We start from the raw sequence: 14003 nt of genomic DNA, 5'->3' as shown, positions 1-14003 counted from the left end.
ATTAAAAACACAAATTTTTAGTGTACAAAATGGACCTTTTTGTGATTATTTCAGAGTCTTTAAATGTGCAACCAATTAACATTTCAACACTGTTGTGTCTTTGTCTGAGTTAAAGGCATTAGAGGAGATTTAATTTCCTACGACTATGAACGTAGCATGCGCATGCGCACATACAACCTCCCCCCTCTTAACATTTATGAAGAAACGCCCCCCTCCAGAAACTTGCGTAGGACTCGTGAAAATGCCTACAGCCGCAGTATAATACAATAATACATTTTACCTGTCCAGAAGGAATTTAGCAACCAAGGCATCTGTCTTTAGGTCCATTTGTTGCTTGAGCTGACGCCATCGCCCAAATGACTCGCCAATAATCACTTTTGTTTTTGCATTCTCGGAATCCAGTTGTCTTTTATTTTCTCTGACCTCAAAAAATGCCTTTCTTTTGGATCCCCCTGGATCTTTCTCTGCCATTATGTCAAAAAAGATGAGCAAGGCGTACATAATCTACGTAACTAGGCCGGAAGATTTTTGATTGACAGGAAAGGGAGCAAACCAAACGCCTCGGTCCGAGCGCGTTGATTGGCTGATGTTTTTCAGGTCCTGCCATGTCCACAGTTTTTTTTTTTTTTTTTTTAAATTCTTTTAGAAACCATACATGCAAGTCCACTGAAGGTCAGTATATTCATTTTATGTGAATCAGACAAATTAAACAACAAAAACATCCTCCATAATGCCTTTAAAGTGGACAACGGCAATATACTCAGTCTAAACCAGATGTACAGTTGTCATTGGATAGTTGGTTGAACAGGATTTCAAATCTATTGGATGATGAATCCAAGGTGGGTGTCGCCACAGTCAGAGCAAAAAAAAAAAAAACCAAACAAACAAACAAACAAAAAAACAAAAACAGATACTGCTACTCCACCTTTGGGTTCATCATTTTAACTAATTATCCACTGACAGTTGTACACCTGGTTAGGTTGAATATGTATCTGTCTTTGCCCACTTTAACTCTGATGAGGACACAGTAGTATGAACTGTTAGCACAACATGCTAATGGCTTTAGCATTTGTTCCAGGCCCCTTTTGAACTGTGGAAGGATTTTTCTCCCTTCTTTCATGAAACAAAACTTTGTTTCTGCCACCAGAAACCTCCAGTTTCATCTCATTTGACCTGAGGACGGATGACCAAAAGCTTTCTTCTTTACTGAGGTGAGTAAAAGGAGACCAGCCTTGTTCACAGTCTGCTGGAGTCTGTCTTAAAATGTTTGCACCAGAATTGCTTGAGTTAGGGTGGTTTTGTGAGTGAACCTGGCATTTCTCCTGTCCCCCACTACCAGTTTTACCAGTGCAGGGCCCACTTCAGTCTTTCTACCACCTCTTTGAGATTTTACACAGTGTGAAAATCCTTGTACTTCTTGAAACACTTGGATAGGGCTTTTTGGCCTTACTCCATTTTGTTAGCAGTCACATTGGACAACTCTCTGTCAGTGACAGACCTTAAATCAAGCTCACTAAGCTTTCTGATTTTAGCCATACACTGCCATTGATTAGTAACTGACTAAAGAAGTACTGTTGTTCTCAATTTATGGTGTATTAAAACATGGTAGAAATGACCGGGACCATTTGGACTGGTATAGAAGCTGCATTTTGTGAAATGTTTGTGATGATGTCAGGGGATATTATTATTTTTTACAAAATTATTGTAACCTGGAAAAATGAACAGAATCAGTCCACTAATGGATTTATTCAGTAACCTACAATGAACTGAACTGTTCTCACTGTCAACTAAAACTGTCACAGAAAGCATTCAAAGTGAAATTTGCATCATTGTTCTCCTCAGAGTTGGATTGTCACCTGAGTCTCATCTTCTGTCATTAGCTGCATCGCTACACCATGTTTCATCACCTTAACAGGCTTTATTTACAGTCAAACCCTGTGCAATCTTTGTTCTCAGTACATCTTGTGATTTGGATGTTTTGGTGTGCAGAATGAGGCACAGAAGGCTCAGAGAACTTCTTTATCAAGGCTCCTTTAGATACATAACATACTGTCCGTGTATTTTATGAGTCACAAGAAAGAGCTGACTAATATGACCTTTTCGACCATGCGTAGATTATCAGTAGGATTTTAGGTTTTCTGAATAGTTACCCTCTTTACATTGTAGCTTCTATGAACTTATATGTCAACACATCTGTTAAATACATGTACAATTAAATTGGGCTGCATGGGCTTGTGTGTGATTAGAATTTCTGACAATGTGAGTAATTTTGTCATGGCATTTTCAGTTAAAATCTATAACAAATTGCTGAAATAATTCTTATTTCTTATGAATATCTTTGTCTTTTGTCACTTATTTATCATTTCCATGTAGAAGAAGCCTCCTGGCCTCGTAAAAAAATCATCATAATCCAAATTTGACATTGTAATGAATCATTTTGGACTTACCTGTGTGTGTATATAATGCCTGTGAACAAGAAAGATCCAACCAGACTTCATCTCAATATTGACTGTTGGCAGCATTTCTCCGGTTTCCACACAAATGTGGAATATGGTCTCTTTTAAAGTAAACATTTTTGGCTTAATAGGACAACTGTTACTCTCAATTTTGATTTTATGGCATGAATAGTAAATTGTATTGCCGTCAAGCTCCAGTAAGAATAAGACAGCTACACATTTTAGATATAATTCTAATCTGCGATGTGGTTTTTGGCCTAAATATGATAAAAATTCTACAAGGAATTACAGTTTGATGCTTACATAATTGTGCCACTTGAGGGAGCCATTTCTCTACATGACATGTAATTCTTCAATTGTTACAATGAATTGACATTTTTTTTTTCTTTTTGAGAGTCGTAGTAATTCAATAAGTATCCGAAAGAACTGTCGGCTTTTAGTGAAGCAAAATCTGTTATTCGGCTGCTTTTGATGATTGTTTTAAAAAGTAAAAATACAAATCTAAAATGATGCGTTATATAGATATTTTTAAGTGTGGCCTGGTGGAATGTACATGCCTACAGGTTCTTAAAGTTGCACAATTTGTGATGAAATTACTTTACATGTTTGATTGCTATTCATTAATTCTATAGGGAATGCTTTGGTGAACAATTTGGGCACGCAGATGCAAAAAAAGGTCACATTTTTTAGATCTTGCCTGCTAATTTAAATCTTCATGATGGGTTGGCATGGATTATACTTTCTTGCTGTATTCTTTGGATGAATCAATATAGCATAAGAACTATGTGTGCATGAAATGTGATTATGGGTCTTTTTTCATGTCAAGTTTTCCTCCTTTTGGTTTCAGCAGCCACTGTCTCTCTTTTGCTGAAGGTGTTTTTACATAGTTCACTTTCAATCACAGAAAAGTGACATTTATTCTGTCGACTCACACAATGATGCCATTATATCAGGGATGTGAGTGTAGAAAACCAGTGGAGCTTGTCACACTGTGGTTAAATCTGTAGAAGTTCCACTTGCTGATCAGACAGGTGAAACACCACCTGTGACGTACACGGATCTAAATTGCTGACGGCATTGTATAAGGGCAGCCCTGTCAGTGTCGCAGCAATTACTGTTAATTATTTTGACTGACCTCTGAGCCTTGTCAAATTGCCTTTTTCCCAGGAGATTGGTTGGTTTGATGACAATTGCGGTGCGGTGTTTTCTAACCACAAAATTGTCCGTGGAGGCATCACCGGTGAGAGGTGGTGCGACAACACTGTGATTTACTGGTACGACTAAAATATAATGTATCTCATTGTACCAACAGGAGCTGGCTTTTCCATGAAGCCGCCGTCAAGCCTGTGGCTCACCTTATTAAGCAGAACCTGAAAACCACCAATAGCAGTTTGGAATAATATTGTTTCTCTCCTGTTTTCTAGGTGACTGGATCAAAGCCGGCTGCCAACACATTGTGTGCTCTGACCATAGCTGCTGCTGCTGCTGCTGCTGTTGTTGTGGCCTTCATCCACAGTTGGCAGCTCAGCCTCCTCATCCTGGCATGCGTTCACTTCCTGAGGCCAGCTTAATTCAATCGAGGCCAGCGGTGGGACTTTCCTCCGAGGACCAGGTGATGCCACAACAGTCTGGGTAGGTGCTAATGGTATGACAACACAGAGCATTGCACTCCGACACACTGGGCTGAAATGAGCCTTTTCAGATGTAATTATTGCATGTTTGTGGCTGTTTACAGTGTATTATGGTCAAGGCTGCTGTTTTCTGGCTTTTGAGGGTTCACGGCTGCACATCACACATTTTAACAGCAGTTTATGATAAATAATGTTCTGTCAATTAATCAAAGTCCAGGTTAATTTCACCTTAAACATATTTTTAAGGATTGCTTATTAGTCTTTTTCATTCAGCTTTTGGTTCATTCTTTCCTGGAATTAGAAAATCTTGTTTTATTTAAAGCTATATTTAAATACCTGACATGAATTTAATCAAACTCGTCATATGTTCAATCTTAGGCTACTCTAGAGAGAGAACTTGAATTGATAACCAAGTGTATTTTCCCAAAGTCCTTTTTGTGTTTGACTTTTTCCCCCCTTTGAACAGTGTGCTTCAAAATTCATGCAGCTAGCACAAATGCAAAAAAAAAAAAAAGGAAAAAAGGGTGATATAATGTGGTAGTTGGAGTGCAAAGCTGAAAGCTGCAAACCACTTCAGGTTGTTCTTGGCCTGTGAGAGTTTCAGCTTTTGCATATTTTTTAAAATCAAGACAGGAGTTTAAATAGAGATATTTGGAGTCTACCTTCTACAAATTCCTTTTTCTGTTATAGCCTTTGATGTCTGTGGAAGAGGCTTCCTCTTTAGCCTCCTCTCCTCGTGTTCTTTTTCTCTGTTTGCACTCTTTCTGCTGTGGTTCAGTTCCAGAGAATATTCTGTGGAATCAAACCATGTTCAGTGGGAACCGAGTGAAATTAAACAGCGGTGCATTTGCACTTTGCTGAAAGTTAGTTTTTGCTTTTGCTGCCTCACAAAAGCATTTCGGCATGTGGGATTTTCTCTCTTAAAATAACACTGCTAAAACAGTGAAGCTGCAATTTCATTTTTCTGTTTGTGTGCATGTGTGTGAAGCTGTACGTCGTGTGTGTGTGTGTGTGTGTGTGTGTGTGAGAGAGAGAGAGAAAGATAGATACTTTTTGAACATAACATTTAAAAACTGTGTCGGTGATGGACACAGAGAATAATCACGTCTTAATGTATCTACTGCTAACTGATGCATCTTTAGTGATTGTAAATACCTACATTTTTATTTTGCTTCAGTTGAATTAAAAGCATTTTCAGAGACGCGGGAAGACATGTAAAACTTTTCTTCCAGATTGTCAAACACTGAAACATTACAGGGAAACATGTGATCACCTTATGTTTTCCTCAGTGATGCACATGTCTCAAAATAAGGAAAGCTGGACATCATGTAACACCTCCGCAGTGACATTTGTTGAAATCAAAGCTTTAAATTGAACCTCTTTGTGCTGCACCAGCAGTTAAATTCAAAACTGAGTCACCACTGAACGGTTAAATAAGTCAGAATTCTCCCAGTTAATATAATACTGAAACCCCCAAAACATAAAGTTCTCAAGAATGGATCAATGCTGGTCTTTAAATTTCTCTTGGTTGTGCGTAAAAGCGCTAGATGGCGCTACACAGCTGCACATGAAGGGCCGCCGAGCAGAAGTTAGCAGGATACTGACTTAAGTTCAGTCCTCGCAGTGAACCGAAGAAAACTAAAAGCACAAGAAGTCATAATAATTTGTATTAATAATTAGTTGTGCTGTTTTACCTGTGCATCATTTTTGTTGCTCAGTTTAGAGGATGACTGTGGTGCCAGTGCGCACACTTTCAACCCAGTTCAGATGCGTAATTTTGGCGTGAAACCAAAGAACAAGGAAACAATATGTGAATAGAAATTTTAAAAATTCCTTTCTCTGTAATATTAGTTCCACTAACAAAAAATACAAAATCTTTGCAGCTAAATGGAAGAAAGATAGACGTTTATGATAATGGACAATGAGTCTAAATTAAACGTTGTTACCAAGCGAGTGATAAAATGAAGATCATTTAATTGATGCGGAATAAAAGCAAACACACTTGTGCTACTTTCTGAAAGCCTATACTTATGCTTTTGAATTTTAGTAAGAGTCAAGCAATTTTAAACAACTCGAGATCAAGTGAAATTCAGCCCAGCCTGAGGGGGGAGGAAAAAAAAAGAATCGCCACAGAATTACAGACACAAGTTAAATTATGCGAATTACACTATTTAAATATTTACAGACTCCTGTGAATAACGTGAGCATTTATTTATATTTTGTAAACCTGCTGTGTATTTCTGTTAACTTGACACAACCATTTAAAATTCAAAAAGCGAGTGGGGGAGTGTCAGCTGTGCGTAAAGCAAAGTTTGATTGGAAACAAAAAGTAATAAAAGGGTTTTGGAATTTTGTGGGAAAAAATAAGTACAATAATACTGAACAAATTTTAGAATTACAGTCTGATCTTTTTAGACGTAATATTGTGCGATGTTTCTCACACTGCAATTAACCAATAATAAAGCAGCAATGTGACAAAGTTGGAGAAGTTTCAGATTTTCCTTCTCAACAGAAAAAGTCACAAATCTACCAAGATGGACTTTTAAATTTCAATCCGCACACTGCACCCCTTTCTCTGTCTTTATAATCAGTCAATTGTGTGATTTCATTATTTAAACTTCAATTAATTTCTGACAGAGGCCCTGATATTGCTGCAGGCCTTTTTCCACCCAACCTGGTTTGAAAAAAAACTCTAAAATCCACCACGGAGAACACAAACACTCCACATTTTTCACAATATTTCACATTAATGATTAAAAAAAAACACGTGAAATGCGTAAAATAATACAAAATAATAAATCCCAGACAAGCTGTAATTTCAGGCTTTCAGTTTCATCGACTCAACAACCAAACAAACTGAGTCGATCAACTGCTTCTGAATTCATACTGACTTTATTGAGTGGCTCACATAAAAAGCCATTCTCGGAATAGAGAGAGAGGGAGAGAGAGCGAGAGAGAGGAAAAGAAATATCATTGTAAAATTAAAATCACTTTACAACATGCTTACTTAAATTAAATGAGTGGGTAAACAGTAAATGATTTCCAAACCTTACAAATAAATTCAAAGTGCGCCTAATGATAGACCCCTAAATACAAGAAAAAACTCGTGGTTAAATATAACTCCCCACAATACATTTCATATCATGTCGAAGAAAAAAAATCCAAGTACATTTCCGTATATTTTCAAATATTTACTAGAGTCCATATACAACTAGAAATACCTATACAAAATCGTCTCCTGGACAAATAACATTGCTCACCTTTACATTGGTCTGTAATTATTCTAACCTACATTTCTCAGTATATACAACACATTTTTGCAGCGAAGTCAAGCAACCTCGGCTGGCCTGCTTATAAACTTTGCGCACATAGGTGTAGGCTGTGGACTGAATAGCAGTAATGTGATATAAACCTCCAGCTGCTCTGCCATTATCAAACCGCTCATGGGATGAGACAGATACAGTGTAAAATCATCCCATGTGTCTCCATAATCTACAGGTATCTGTTCCTACCGAGCAGTCCATCCACAGTGGCTAAAAACAGTTCCTCTTGCTCGATAATAAAGTGCCAGTGTTTGGTTTTGAACAATATGTATGACAGCACAACTTTTGCAGGCCCCAGCATTTTTTCACAGCAGTGTTTTCTGTCTTGTACTGGGAATTAAAACATTATTCAGGAACGGCCTGCAGAAAGTTTCACTGCTCCAGTGTGCCACACAAGAACTCGATTACACTTTCACACCGCAGATGGATTAATGAGAAGTTTCTGATGGTACAGCTATGAAATGATGCAATTAGTAGTCTTAAACACTTGGAAAAGGTCAAAGAAACCTATTTTTCTCATTAAATGACAACACTCAGATGAAGCATTGCGCATACACCAAAGTATGCCCACTCTCGTGTCCTCTCGGACAATTCCGTCACAACACTTTGCTGTTTTTCAGTTGTTGTTTTTTTTGTTTTGTTTTATTTACTTCACTGAAATGCAGTTTTAGAGGCCGTTCATGCCCACTCCCTGGGCTGACTCGGGTGGGTGCAACAGGTCGGGGGAATGGCACGGAGGGCTCCCTGGTGCACTGTGCTCGCTGTCGGTATCACTCCCTCTCTTGCCTCCGCTGCCCCCGGAGCCAGAGCCGGCGGATCCTCCGGCGCTGTGAGTTTTTACATGTTTACTCAGGTGATCGCTACGCATAAATCTCTTGTTGCACACCGGACAAGCGAATCGTTTCTCCCCGGTGTGCGTGCGTAAATGTCGCTGGAGCTCGTCGGAGCGAGTGAATCTCTTCCCGCAAAAGAGCCAGTTGCACACAAACGGCCTCTCGCCGGTGTGCCACCTCAAATGCGCCTTTAGGTGAGACGTTTTCCCGTAAACCTTCCCACAGCCGGGGATATGACAGCTGTGGAGACCCTTTCTCCGGAGGCTGGCGCCCGCCGGTCCCAGTCTCTCCGCCTCCTGGCAGTTTGGACAGTCGCAGGTGGCTCTGCCCGAGTACCGCCTGGCAGATGACCTCGGAGACCCCGCTAAAGACGCAGGTGGACCCCCGGAGAGCATGGTCCCCCCTGCCCCGCCTAACGGAGAGGGGCTCGTGTCCGGATAAGAGGATAACACCGGTTTGAAACCGTCCATCAGGTGCTGGCCGGTTGTCAACAGGTGTGGAGAAGGACTTGTACTGAAAGCAGAGTGACTTAAACTCGAGTAATCAGAATTATATCCGCCCAGAGGAGAGTGCAAGGAGGTCTGGAGTCCACCGGAATGTAAGGACGTTTGTAGTGCTGCTCCGTTAGGGTTCTGAACGTCAATCCATCCCGCTCCCACATCCCACCACGCAGAGGCTCCGGTGGTACCGACCTCTCCTGTGGGGATACCGGGATGAGACGATTTGAACCAGGACTCGTACGGATGCGCAACGCTCATCCTCGGATAGATGCCCTGCAAGCTGTCCACTGAGGTGTGCACCTTGGAGATGAAAACCGGCTGGTGGCTGGGCTCTTGGGAGCTGCTCGAAACGGACGCTTGGAAAACAGAATAATCGTTTCCAAAGTGGGAACTAGACGAAGTACCAGACGTGAGGGAAAAGGCACTGGATCCGCTGGAGCTGTTGGTGCCGAAAGAGTCCGAGATGCCAGATCCATTACGGGACACCCCGAAGCCGGACAGGCCGGATCCGAGGCTGCAGCTGCTCGCGGCGGCTCTTTTCCACGGATGGAAGCCTTTTCCAAATGACGAGGAATTATCCGAAATAGTGGAGGGTGAAGGGCTCGGACTCCCTATTTTGTTACATGTTGCAGCTAACATGGCTAAAGGAGTCGATCCTAACCTCGGCTCCTCCTGAAAAGGACAAGAAAAACTGTAAGTGGCTGCTCAGTCTAACAAGTTGCAGGTTAATTACGCACAGAATTTCAGCTGGAAAGAGAAGCTTCAAGTAGTTTCCCCAGTTTAGCAGATGACTTTAATATTATTTTCAAGTGCTGGAAATCATCACAGTAGATTATTATCACTTCCTACCTGGACGAACAGAGAGTGAAATGCGACAGACGGCGCTTACAAATGCATGCCAAACAGGACACCAAGGAAAACATGCGTGTTTTTGCGCACCAAAACTTCTGTCCCCGTCTAACAGAGCTTTTCTCACACGAAGCGCTTGTTGAAAATATAACCAACGCACTGGCTTTGCTGCTACTTTGCGCCCGCAGTAAGTTTAATCCCCCTTCGGCAGGACAATGACAAGAACTAATTAAACCAGTAAGAAAGTCCTTTTAGACTCACCCCTAGAAGTGAAGTTGCCATCACACAAAAACACTGCCCTCCTCAGAGGATCTTTTTATATTTATGAATCAGAGCACTGTTTTTTTAGAGGTGTGCAATACAATGATGTGTTCCGCCCATTCTTCCACAATTGTAGGCTCCTCTCCGGCTTTGAAGTGCCGCTGTGACACGGGCGACCAATCAGCGGCTCCGTCCCGCCGCACCGCCGCATACTACCGTGAGGTCATCAATAGAGCGCCTTCAGACAAGCTCTCCACCCTCCTCCACCCCCCACACCGCCCCCCACATAAGAAAAGACAGCGGAAGGAAGGTAAAGTTAAATGAGAGTGAATTAGGAAGGAGGAATTAGGGGGCCACTTAGTATTGAGATTTTACAGAACATCACATTCCATAAATTTAAAGGAAAGAGGAGTGATGACCTGCGCACCTGCGGTAAATAAATAGTGAAAAAAAGGCTGGCAAATCATAGTCCAGCACCAAAACGCAACACGATGCAATAAACTCCTCCAAAAGCGTATTTCTACACTCTCAGAAGTCTTTAACACCTCTTATGGAGCTCTAAAACATCCATACGTGTTCTTTCCCACAAATACACTCGTGCGTAAAAGTTTATCCCGTGCGCATTTGTGCTTTTAATGATTTCACCAAGTTTTTCGGTGTGTATTCTTCCATGAACCTCTCCATATTTTTCTGAGTAAATTATTCTGCCTCAAACATAATTTTCTTTTGCATGTTTTAACTTCTTAAGAAGGTTAATATACACAAACTATTATACAAGATATAAAGGCTGCATTGTTCTGCCGGTGGACCTATATTACATCGTCTCAAACTTTCACATTACTGTAATTGTGTTCAATTATCTTGACAGTTTTGATTAAAACTGCGACGTGGTGCATTCCGGGGGAAGATTATTCATTTTATTATGGGTTGTATTAGTTTAAAACAGAAGATGAGAGGTCGATGTAGTTGACTTTATAAGATTTACTGCCTGGAAATGCAGAAATGTGGGATTTTTTTTAGGGGTTATTGGGAACATGCATAACGCTGGTGCCACGTTTGAACTGAAATTATTTATTAAAGTGAGCGACTGCGCTGGAAAATAAAATGATAAGCTGATTATATGGAATAAGTTCATCACTTTGCTCACTGACATTCTGTTAAAAATCTATAGAGGAGGCTCATGTTACATAATAAGAACTTGTGGGCTAAAACGCGTGCTGAACCCTGTGTGTCTCTGTTGGAGCTATTAGCATGCAGTGTGCACTGGAAGCATAAATTTCATTTGAATTTCAAATTTAATAACGCAGGAGGTTTTTAATCATCCGCAGTTTTATTTGTTTGATATTAACATGCTTATTGACCGGGTCTGTTGACCAGCTTGGTCATTACAGGACAGGGAAAAGTTAATTAAAACGACCAGGGATTATTCATCACATCATCTGCCTAACCCATGTCGCTTCCTTTATTACACAGCGTGATAGATGGACTATCTGATTAATTCTTGTGTTTCTAGGATTGGACAACCGCTTTTTTGGATTTACCCTGCTTTACCTTCACGTGTAAAAAATGAAGGGGGTGAAAATAAAATTACACTCAATATTTCACCGTATAAAAGCCCCCGAAGCAGGTGCAGCAACATTATATATGCAGCGATTTTTTGTTGCACCTTTAATTATTAATCCTACAGCATATGTGTTATTTAGTTGGCAATATTTAGAGACAATTCTAACAAATGAATTGCATTTATTCTGCTTTGAATTAAACATGTGTGTCTATTTTAAGTTGTGTTGACGCTTGTGTCCAAACTGCAGGCGACAAGCGTCAGTTTAATTATTTTAAACCAAAACGAGCGTGGCGATGCGCATTTAAAATATTTATCACAATCGTAAAAAATCTATTAAAAGTCCGATTTTTATAGAAACACACACATCCATTTGGCTTATTGACGTTGGAGATGAGAAATCAACCTGCTGCTGCTCATTCATTATTTTATTTCTGTCAAACTAACCAATCACGCGAGCTACAGAAAAATCATACCAAGCTGCGATTATTGTGCAACAGCGTTAGAGGCGAGAGAGAGAAAATAGGAAACATGTGAGGAGAAATAAAAACCTACATACCGTGCTCCTCCGCTCCGCAGTGCATTGATTGACCCTCGACGTTTGCTCTCAGCAGAGTAAAACACAACATCTCCTGCTGCCGCTGTGATTGTGGACCTTGCCAGATAAATGTTACACTGGCAATTCAATTAGGAATAACTTGGGGAAGCATTTTCCGCTGACCCGTGTTTCCACCTCATGCACCAACACTCCTAACATGATTAGATAAATATTGTGCAAATAAAGTTTATATTTTAATACAAAACAATTGGCAGTAAGATTGTTTTTCCCATTTTATTATTCTTTAAAGGGATGGGGATTCATGATGTTATGCGTAAAAGTGATTTTACGCATTTGGAGAGCACGGGTTCGATTGCAGCTGCAATGGACATGTTGGCCTCTGGTGACAAATTACCAAGTGATCATACCAGCAAGACTGATGTCAGAGGTCAGTGTGATAACTCCCCGACAGGAGACGGCACAAGAGATATTTAATCCACTTCAAAATCAAATTGCCTAATGTATTCTTGGACCAACACCTCTCCAAAAAACAATCTTTTGTTGCCTGTTGCGCATGAGCAAGAGTTGGAGGGTCGGCTCTCGTTCATATGGTGCGCACAGGTTGTTCCTATCGCTGTAACTGTAAGCCGCATTGAACAGATGTCCCCATTGAAGGCTTTCTTTCTCCTACACACATGGGCTATATTACCATCATGAAATCAAACTCAAAACCTGTCCCTTTCGCCACCATAATGACCGAGTTATTCTGGGCCGCTGAGCACGAACAAAGTGTGTTCAATATTGCGTGCTCCAGAATCACTCTGCTAAGAGAACCGGGAAGAAGAAGGGGGAGGAAAAAGGAGTCAGGGCCATAGATGCACAGCTATACTTTAAATGTAGAGTTTTACAAAGCAGCTCCATAATATGAAGGCTTTGATATGGAAGGTGGATTTTTTTTTTCTGGAGGTGAAATGAAGGCGATCACTTGTGGATCAGCAGCAATTAGGAAAAAACCTCTTGGCTCAGGCAGCATATAGGTCTAATGCCTCTATTTTTCTGCATTTTTAATAAAATAGACATATAGGGTGCATTATTTAGACACTGGTGTTAACCCAAGAATGGAAAAAAAATTAGATAATGCTGTGATCAATTTTATGGCATCTGTAATTCTAATATAGATACTGTAGATGCATAGATAGATGGTGCACTGTGCAACTGTATGCAGCAAAGTGTGCAGAGCATAGAGTAAGAGGTCTGTTGGGTTGTTGTTGTTTTCTCTATTCACCGGGAGGTTGGAAAGAGCAGATGTCCGTCTGCACAGTGGCTGCCAAGTGGGTCCGGAGGAGCAGGGCAGCCACAGACACAAGGGCCCAAATGGTGTGACAAAAGATGTGCAGGAAGCCCCTCTCCGCCTGGGTGAGCCACAGAGAGGGTCTCCCTGTCTCTGCCAGCCTGCAGGGGCACTCGCAACACGAGCCAGAGTGGTGGCAGCAGAGCCATGTGTTAGCAGGCTGGGGGAGCACTGGTACACCAACACTCATGTTCACACAAACATAAATACACATGCATTTGCAGGAATGTGCACTTGCAGTCCAAATCACAGCCGGTCTGTCGGTGCACACACTCAACCGCTCTTGCACCGAAACACCTATCCGTCTATCTGTCTTTTCGCTTGGCCCATGGGGTCATGCCGAGTGGCTGAAGAGGCCCTCAAAGTGTTCCAAGCACAGGTGTGCAGCATGGCCTGTACTGAAGGGGTGCACTGAACCATAAACAATGATATAAATGTCTGGCAAATAAAATGGCTAGTTAACAATCTTTTGACTGCTCTAACCTCTGAGCCTTTGTCGGGTATCGATCAGCCAGCTGTTCCTGGCTTTGTCTGGCAGGACGGGAGCCTCTGGTTCCTCCTGGGATGAATGGACACAGCCGGCGGAGGAAAACTTTTCTCCTGCCTTTCAAGTTTTTATCAGGCCGAGGGCGAAATCGGAAACAAGAAGCTGTTCTTCACCTCCAGTAGGTCGAAACTTATGCACTTATCACAATTCCCA

The 14003-nt window shown here is 41.2% G+C and overlaps 1 protein-coding gene across 3 annotated transcripts; it reads right to left on the bottom strand.

Moving 5' to 3' along the window:
* Positions 1 to 6960: 6960 nt before the first annotated feature.
* On the bottom strand, positions 6961 to 12139 carry sp8b (sp8 transcription factor b). Of its 3 annotated transcripts, none has more exons than XM_051957289.1 (2): positions 11974 to 12139; positions 6961 to 9415 (listed from the first exon to the last, which is right to left on the bottom strand). In XM_051957289.1, the coding sequence occupies exon 2, from the start codon at positions 9380 to 9382 to the stop codon at positions 8078 to 8080; it is 1305 nt and encodes a 434-aa protein (XP_051813249.1). In that variant the 5' UTR covers positions 9383 to 9415; positions 11974 to 12139; the 3' UTR covers positions 6961 to 8077. The 3 variants fall into 3 exon arrangements, with proteins under 3 accessions (XP_051813249.1, XP_022050215.1, XP_022050216.1); XM_022194523.2 differs by lacking the exon at positions 11974 to 12139 and adding an exon at positions 9854 to 10015; XM_022194524.2 differs by lacking the exon at positions 11974 to 12139 and adding an exon at positions 9593 to 9847.
* Between the last annotated feature and the right edge of the window lie 1864 nt (positions 12140 to 14003).

Source organism: Acanthochromis polyacanthus, chromosome 12, assembly GCF_021347895.1.
Source record: "Acanthochromis polyacanthus isolate Apoly-LR-REF ecotype Palm Island chromosome 12, KAUST_Apoly_ChrSc, whole genome shotgun sequence".
NCBI classification, from domain to species: domain Eukaryota; kingdom Metazoa; phylum Chordata; class Actinopteri; family Pomacentridae; genus Acanthochromis; species Acanthochromis polyacanthus.
The sequence above is the reverse complement of the archived record's forward strand: the minus strand, read 5'-3'. Positions and strand labels throughout refer to the sequence as shown.

What these genes read in the sequence shown, in the direction of transcription:
- sp8b (XM_022194523.2), bottom strand. Translation starts at nt 9,874, where the DNA reads ATGGCAACTTCACTTCTAGGG. An exon ending in TGGCAACTTCACTTCTAGGG is followed by an intron (nt 9,416 to 9,853) that starts GTGAGTCTAAAA and finishes TGTCCTTTTCAG; the next exon opens with GAGGAGCCGAGGTTAGGATC.